Source organism: Micropterus dolomieu, linkage group LG12 (genome assembly GCF_021292245.1).
Source record: "Micropterus dolomieu isolate WLL.071019.BEF.003 ecotype Adirondacks linkage group LG12, ASM2129224v1, whole genome shotgun sequence".
NCBI lineage: Eukaryota > Metazoa > Chordata > Actinopteri > Centrarchiformes > Centrarchidae > Micropterus > Micropterus dolomieu.
The window spans coordinates 11,828,619-11,837,414 of record NC_060161.1 but is presented as its reverse complement, the minus strand read 5'-3'; the positions used below and the strand labels follow the sequence as shown (position 1 = coordinate 11,837,414).

General features: G+C 38.4%; 1 protein-coding gene across 1 annotated transcript; it reads left to right on the top strand.

Moving 5' to 3' along the window:
- LOC123979731 lies at positions 1-7,630 on the top strand. Its single transcript, XM_046063746.1, has 10 exons — positions 1-244; positions 1,293-1,400; positions 1,538-2,403; positions 3,930-4,007; positions 4,259-4,328; positions 4,970-5,074; positions 5,194-5,538; positions 5,662-5,691; positions 5,820-5,918; positions 6,094-7,630. The coding sequence occupies exons 6-10, from the start codon at positions 5,032-5,034 to the stop codon at positions 6,402-6,404; spliced, it is 828 nt and encodes a 275-aa protein (XP_045919702.1). The 5' UTR covers positions 1-244; positions 1,293-1,400; positions 1,538-2,403; positions 3,930-4,007; positions 4,259-4,328; positions 4,970-5,031; the 3' UTR covers positions 6,405-7,630.
- Positions 7,631-8,796: the final 1,166 nt, after the last annotated feature.

Here is an 8,796-nt window from a genome sequence, read left to right as displayed (position 1 = left end):
CGGAAAAAATCTGCCTGCACGGCTGAACACGCCTCCTTTATGCGAACGCACAGCTACTCCAATTAAGTTTAGTAGTAAAGTAAATAAAATTAAGTTTTCTCGACTCTTCTCTCCTCACGTCGCCTCCTCGACTCCGCCAGCATTACAGGTGGGAGAGACTAAGACGCGGAGCGAGGAGGTACAAACTAAGAAATGAAAAAGGCCGAAGGACTCGACCTTGTACATGGGGAGCACACTGTAGCAGGTGAGCTAACTGGCGCCCCTTGACCATCACTTTTGAGAATACTCATCATTGGCAAAATCAGAAAAATGTAAAATTATAACTAAACATAACTTCTATGAGCATTACATTATTGTGAAGTAATGATGTTGCTGAGTTATTAAGATTTGTTTTATTTACTGCACTAAATTTCACAGTGTAAACAAAATTGAACATGTCATCAGTTAACGTTATGTCTTCTTGAAGTTTTAATTTATTTATATTAAATTACGAGAACATCCCGAAAGATGAAAAAAAATATTCTGATGTCCATGATTTGTCATTATACTTGCTCAATCATGCCCTTTGAGGGATGAGTTTTTTTCATAGAACAGATGACACAATATTTAAATAGGTCTGTGCTATTACATCTTGGTGATTGGTGGCTTTTGTTTCTCAAAATGTGTGCTCTGAGGTGATTGGTAGCTGCCGATCCAGCTGGTGGCAGATGATTGGCTACTCCTGAAGGCTTGCTATTTAAGAGAATATGGAAGTGACTGGTACACGGAGGAATCTTCCTCTCCTCTGAACTGGTAGCAATTTAATCTTGTCTGAGCTGTTAATTTAGTTTGGGTTATTTAGAGTAGTATTTTGAGTGTTAACCTTATTTTTCTCCTGTTTATTTCAGGCCAGTTGTTTGTTGTTGGTTTTCTTTTTGTTTGATAGGTTAGTGCTGACTTCCAGTTAGAAGTGTTTTGTTTGTTATTTTGGCCTTGGCCCACCCTGAAGTGACATTTCTTTTCTTTTATTGTAAATAAATGTATCTTGCAGTACATCTTGTGGCTACTTGGCACTTGGGGAAGATGGGGCTCATTTCATGTTATGTCTCGGCCTGTAGACTGGCCGTAACAATCTAAAAAATGCTCCACCTTCAAACCCTGACAGGAACAGGCCTCTCTTTTGCAGGAAGTCCCTGATCACATTCACACCTGGGAGCTGCCCAGTACAACCACAGTCTGATCTGCTGGCCACTGAGCAGCAGCCAATTTTCTGTCATGCATTTTTGTATTTTTATTTTTTTCTCTTCTCCTAGAGGTGTCTGATGGAATAACAAAGCTGAGTGTGATCCTGGTCAATCTGATTATTTTCCTCATTATGATCATCATTTGTCTGGCTGTTAAAATCACAAAGCGTCATAGAGGTAATTGTACTTAATTTAATTGTATTTCCACATTCTTTCACACACTTTTTTTAAGCTGCACCTACAACAGTTCACAAAATTAACTAAATGCATTATTGTTCAAAACCATTAACCAAACCATTTTTTCTGTCTTTCAGCTCATGTTGAAGAACAGAATCCAGTTTCATTATTAAATGTTTGTATATCACTTCAAGTCATTTGTTAGTTAATGATAAATGTCTTCTTTTGGAAGCTACTGTGTGAGAAATGAGTGACTGAAAACACTTTTATTCAATCACTGAGTCAGGGCTCAGATGACCTGAACTATGCAACAGTGACTTTTCATCCAAAAACAACAAGGAACCACAAGCCTGCATCAGAAGAAGGGGAGCCAAATTCGGCCACCAGATAGAGCGAGGAGACACCTGGACGGCAGCTTGAAGTGAAACTTGCTTTTTGTTATTAATACGCTGGTGTGTTTTAGTGTGGTTAGTGTTGGACCAACTTTGTGACAGAGATTCATACAAAATATTCAATGTTCTTGTTAATGCTGATTTTTTATTTCTTGCTGTGGGTCACACTTTTGACCGCCCTACATGTCGATCTGAGAGCAGAAGAATATGGTTGGTGTTTGATAGAGGAGGATCACTGAAGTTTAGCTCTCATTTCAACCGTAGGGTAGGGTATAAAAACTGACCTAAGTTCAGCAACACCTCAAGAGACGGCACAGTGCAGTTCAAACACTACTTAGTCAAATTCATGAGGCCTGCTGCAAAGCTCTGTAAGAGTAAAAGAAGCAGTGAACGGTGGTTTAATGTTGTCTGTCAAGCAGACGAAGAAGATCAGCCTCTATATATGGATACATGGAAGCGTTTGAAAAACATACAGTCCATCCCTAAATTAACGGTATGTGTGAGGCATCTGTGTCTGTAAGAGAAGTCTTGAACTCTAAAACTCACAGCCTCACATTCACTCTACAGGCTGGACACGTTGAAGACACGACAGATCACAGCAGCTACAGCAGGTGCAGCTCCATCCATCTCCACTGTGAGATGTATTTCATTAGTATTTTCAATATATGTAATTGCGACAATTTTGATTAATATTGCAATTGCGATATGATTTGATGATACTGAAGGGAATGATATTTTTTACATCATTGTGCTTATTTTCATTTTTTTTTAAAAAACATATTTAAATGATTATGGTGGATTATGTTCTCTCTTGACCATTCTGTGATTATGGTACCAAACAAAGATGTTTTCTTAAGTCTGTAGAATAAGATGTATAGGCCAGGACATCTCTGCAACACGACAATATTTAAATTATTTTAAAATTGTATCTTTTACAAAGATTGTGCTTCCTCAAATTTATAAATTCCAGTGGACCATATTGTGAATTCGATAAAATTTCAATTAATTGTTCAGCCCTGTATTCAAAACAACTGTTTGCAGCCAAATCACACACACCAATTAACTTTCAAGCTTTAACTAAGCATGGTTTCTTATTTGCCCGACTACTTGACATCATATCTACGTTTTAAACCCACTTATCACTGGCCTGAGTAAAATGTTATCTTACACAGTGTAATTAACACCCACCATTTACCTCAACTTGTGTCCTGCTGGTATTGATTTATTAATTTTGATGTCTATGTTTTGTCAGCTCCTTTGCCCCTCTTGGTTAGGGTGAGAGTTACTTTTTATACAATACAAGAGGGCAACATAAAAACAACCTAGGCAGCTGTGCAAGTTGTCATTTTTTTGATAGAGATGACAATAAAGCAGCGCAATAGTGACACTTTGAAAGTGCTTGAATAGTGTGGAACCGCAGAGTGCCTCACATCCATGGAAGAACTTAGAACAGCTGAAGTAAAGTGAATAACTTTGTAGTGTAGCACTTGTGTGATCAGTGTAAACAACAAGATAAGCATCAAACACAGCCCACCTTGTTAAACGCCCTTGCAGTGTCATAAAAAGCCATTGCAGTGGCACGATCATACTGATCCTTACCTTGATAACAGCTTTACTTTTCTGCAGCCTCAGACTGGTCAACAGCACTTCTGTGTTTCCTCAATGAACAGCTCTGTTGAGTCTGCTTCATTCTGCAGTGGATATAAAAACTGCAATATTGAGATGAGACCCAAAATCTCTGCTCTCTTTCTCAGAATCAAGCTAGTGGATTTATCTGACTCTGGACGGTGTTTCTGTGAATTTTTCATGAGCGTATTTAAATGTTCAAGGTAAGATTGTTGTAAAGACTTGTCTGTCTTTAATTGGAAGAAAAAAAGATATGTGGTCTAATTGGTTATTGTTAAAATAAGGAGAATGTAAAGAGCAACAACGTTAAAGGAATTTTATCGTCATAATTTTGGAAGGCAACTGTGTCCCTAATGAGAACATGGAAATTTTAGGTCCCCCTGCCTCTCATTAAAATATCTGTCATTGTGCTGGCAGCTGTTTATTAATTGTTCCACAGAGGCAGGTTTGTCCATTTAAATGTTTGCTAGATCTGTGTATAGAAAATCTGAGTTATTAATTTCCCTTATAGAAGAGCCTGATGGAACACAAAGCCTGACCTGTGTGATCCTGGATGCTCTGACCTCATTATTAAAATCAGAAACTTCAGGTACTTAGCAGAGATGTCTTAATCTTGATTGTATTTTCACATTATTTTCAAGTCAGTATTATAAACAAATTCAAATCTTCCTGTTTACCAAAATACATTATGAGCAGCATTTTTAAACAATTATTATTAACTAACTGACCAGGTGTGTTTTTTGTCAATGAGAACATGAAGAACAGGGTCCGCAGTAGAATGAGGTCAATTCAATTATTAGACTGGATTAAGGAGTTTCTTTTTTTATGTTTGTGTTTCAGATGGTGTTGACTCAGATGACCTGAACTGTCCAGTGCTGATTTTCCATCCTACAACAGACAGCATCAGGAGGTCTGTATCAGAGGCAGAAGTGGAGCCAAAAGCTACTTATGCTGCCACCTGACAGACTTAAGAAGCAACTGGAACTGCAGCTCAAAGTGGAACTGATGCTTTGTCGCGTCAACCTGCCGTTAACAATCCCTTCACTTCAATTCTAACCTGTGTCTTCTTTCCTTTCTCTCTGACTCGCTTTCTTGTGTTTGCCTTAGAGTTTAAATCTGAGAACAAAATATTAAGAATGCACTCTCTGTATCGTAAGATACCGCTCCCAACTATAACTTATAATAAAACCAGTACTTGACTGTGTTGATGACTGAACACAGCCAGAGGACATCATTTATAATGTCTGCTAACCCTATTGTAAGAATAAATATATTCTCAAAAAGAAGTGGTGTTTGCACAAAATGGCACATGTATGGATCCACCAAATCTGGCTATTAAATCATCAGAATTACTTTTAAATACTTAAACTTTGATATATTTTGTTTTTTAGAAAATTGAAGAAGAGGAATACCTTTGTGTTGTACTGTAAATTTCATAAATGACTTTTTGCGGCTCTGAAGTGGCTTCAACACTTCTTATTTGGAAGTAATCTATGTGGCCAGTTTGAACTATGAGATGAACACGTAAAACACTCCGCCCTTTTCCAACAGAACCCGCTGTACGGGAGCCCAGTGATATAGAGGGTCATTGCATTGAGACGATCATACGCACAATGATAAATACCTTGATACGAGCTTTGCTTCTCTGCAGCCTCTGTAAGTTCTAGTATCGGATTAATAAAAACCTACTGCAGTGTGATTCTTATATTCACTGAGAGGTATTGTGGTTGCTTTATTAGGAGTAACTGTATTGTTTGCCCTGCTGTGTGTTTCAGGCTGGAGGCAGGCTGCCTCAGCGTCTGAGTCTCAGACTGTGGAGGTCCGGCCTGGTGAAGAAGCTACACTGCTGTGCGCCAACATATCCAGAAGTACAACCCACACGTTCTGGTCCAGGCTCGTTAATAGAACCAAGATCAGCTGTATCTCTTCTATGTACGGGTCTAATAGCAAAGCTTCATCCTGTGATGGATTTCAAAATGGAAAGTTTGAAATGAGCGCCAACATCTCCTCTGTCTTTCTTAAAATCCAACACGTGGATATATCAGACTCTGGGATGTATTTCTGTGGATTCTACATAGATGGACACACTGAGATTAATGTAAAATATTTAAATGTTAAAGGTAAGGCTGAACTCTTGGTGTCCATTCTTCTGAAACGTCCTTTTCAACACACTGAAATTTAAGTTAAACAATTGTTTTACGAAAAAGAAAATGACTTAAAATGAATCTCACATTTCATTGAAGGCAACAATGAAACTCATGATGCTGTCAATGGTGAGTGTAAATACAAGATTTAAATTGTTATTCTTATTATTTCTTTCACTGAACAGATTGTTGATGTAAAACAAAATTGACATTCTTTCTCATTTGTAAATTTTTTTGTTTCATGTTCTTTCTTGTAGAAAAGCCAGATCTGACACGTTTGATGATGGGTGCTCTGATTGTTTTTCTCATAATCGTCATCATTGGTCTGGTTGTTAAAATCTGGAAACTTCAGACAGGTACTTTTAAGAGCTCTGAATCTATGTTTGGTTTTGTTCACTCATCCTCTTTAAAGTTGCACCGGTGTGATGGAACAATCCGAAACTTCCTTTGTGCCAATCGCAATTAACTGTGACATTTATGGACAGTAATGTTAAATTATTGAACTGACATTTGTCTCTGTCATATGTGCAGCTCATGATGAAGAACACGAAAAGAATCCACGAAAGCTGAATCTGTCATCAGATGACCTGATCTACGCAGCACCCAGTTTCCATCAGAAATCAAAAAGAAACCGCAGGCCGGGGGCAGAGAGAGAGCTGGAGACAAATGTGGTGTACACTGCCATCAGACAGACTCAGGAAACAGCTGGAACTGCAACTCTGTGTGGAACTGATGCTTATCATACAAACCTGTGCATGTGGTTTGGTTCAACTAGTTTTTTGGAGGAGTTACCATCACTTACTACCATGTTTGTTGCCACCACCAAAAATCAGATTTTGTAGTAAAGATACATTCAGCCTTTTTGGTTATGCTGCGTTTTAATTCTCATCCGTGTCTAATTAAATCTAGCTTATTTTGTCGGCCTTGTCTGTTAACAGGAAGCACAGTGTGGTCTGAGCACAACTGATATGTGTTTGCATGCAGTAGAGGGCGTGAATACTAAGTATTGATACCCTGCGTTTTAGTTTCCATTGTGGTGATGATCAGTAACAGCTAAATGTTAAGACTCAACCACACGAAGGCCGGCTATCAGCTCGCTGCATTATAACAGCACACAATAAACACCTTCTTAGTAAAATCCCTTAAAATATTCTTTAAACAAAGTGATGTTTTCTGTTTTAATCAGAGACCCAGTTACTTCATTCATCGTCACACAGTGGTCAACTTCTGTTTTATCATGCGTGAAAGATGTCTGATAAATCAGAGGCCTCGAACGTGCAGACTTGCAGAATCACACATGTGAAACCACAAAGTCAGATAACAGATGAATGTGAAATTACTCCGAACCCTAAATGAAAGTACGAACATATTTACAGTACAATCTGAACAAGAAAGAGAAAGTGACAAGTGACATCTTTTTTTGTTCCATGCTGAAATAATGGGGACAATTTAGGGCGGGAACATTGTTTCTTTTTATAAAGCGAGTCAGATAATACCATTCATTAAATATAACCACTAATGGTTCTGAAAGTGAACAAACCATAACTACTTAATAGACTGATATATTTTCCTGGACCTCACAACATCTGGACCAAACAACTCTACATCAGCACTCTATAAACTCTGTGGAATACAGTTTGTAAGGTGCTGGATAGTCTCGTGTGTTACTGTTATTAACACCACACTCAACATGAACGCTCGTCAAGCCAGGAGAAAGGTTTGTGTTGTCAGCTTGTCGACCCCTGCTGGCCATGAGTGGGATCTGTAGAATAAGAAATGTTAAACTACAACCTTTTAAATGAGACAGAATTCCACCTAGAGAGAACCCAAAAATCTGAATGAAGGGATCAATGTTAAAAAAAAAAAACTTTAATATTTTTAAATATATTTACATAAAGGAGGAAATCTAATATCTATAAATCAATCAATAATAAGTTTTTTGTATATTTACCAACTTTTATCATAGAGTGAAATGCTTTTATCTGAGCTGCCTGTTTATTTTAATGTTTTTCTAATTTTCTTATTATCTTGTCCCTCTTGTCTTTTATCATTCACTGCGGTTTTTAGTTTGGTCTTTCTCTGTGAAGCACTTTGTACTTTGTTTTAACAAGTGAGCTATAAATAAAGTTTTCATAAATTCTCAGATTTATATGTAAATATTTCCACATGTGATTAGAACTTTTAATTCATTCAGTGGTTTAGATCAAAATGTGTTGAGGACTGCTGTATTAAACCCACAAAAGGTTAAATAAATACATTTCTGGGACTTTTGGGGCTCCAAATAAAATGTCAACAAAAAGTACAGGAAGCGTAAAACCTAAAATGTAAGCACAAATTTGTTGATTTCTTCTAAAAATCATTTTGCCAATTTTAGACTACATTTTATTCAGTCGACTTCTTGAATAGCTGAGTGTATAATTACTTTGCCAAGTGAAAACAAAGGTTTGGTAGAAAACATTTTTATAGAACTTCTTCAACTTTTGCTTTTGGTATCAAAACCATACTAATATTGAAAATGTTGTTACTCTACCGGGTCCTTATTACAACTGTAGAATGTTAAGTTAGTGATCCCGGTGCATGTGTTTTAGGTGGAGCAAATATTAGATTCTTGCAGTATTATGTTGTAGTCTGGTTTAGAAGAACTGTGAAAAACTAATGTTGCAGGTGTCGCAGGAGAACGTAACGCGCTCAGCCACAGACAGGAAGAGGATAGTGTCACGTGCATTAGGAGGCGGCGAGCGGCGGCGAGCGGCGGCGCATTATGACTCAGATACCACTTAGGAAGGAAGCGAGACCCCTGATAACAAGCTAGTTTAAATACTAGGTACCTGCCTGACCGTCTGTATTAAATTTCTAACTCTAGGTTCAAAAGTTTCCTAGTCCACCGCTGTAGCCTCCTCATGTGCAAGAAGGAAGCCCAGGGGAACCACCATGTGAGCTGCCGACATGACACCCAGAAACGTCTCGGGTTACGTATGTAACCCTGGTTCCCCGAGAAGGGGAACGAGAGACTGCGTCGGTTACGACACTATGGGAACGCCTCTAGGCGAAGCAGGTCTGAACGTGAATGAAATCACTCCAATCCTATTGGCCTGTTGCTAGAACGGTAAGGTGTGACGGAATAACCGGAGGAGTATAAAGCACACCTGTACACACTCATCATTAGCTTAAACTATGAAGCAGGCGCTTCAGGCGGGGAGAGAGGTGCGGCGGACCGACGCAGTCTCTCGTTCC

Coding starts and splice junctions, on each gene's coding strand:
- LOC123979731 (XM_046063746.1), top strand. CDS start 5,032: ATGATAAATACCTTGATACGAGCTTTGCTTCTCTGCAGCCTCT. Junction 5,075..5,193: donor TTTGCTTCTCTGCAGCCTCT/GTAAGTTCTAGT, acceptor TGTGTGTTTCAG/GCTGGAGGCAGGCTGCCTCA. Junction 5,692..5,819: donor AACTCATGATGCTGTCAATG/GTGAGTGTAAAT, acceptor TCTTTCTTGTAG/AAAAGCCAGATCTGACACGT.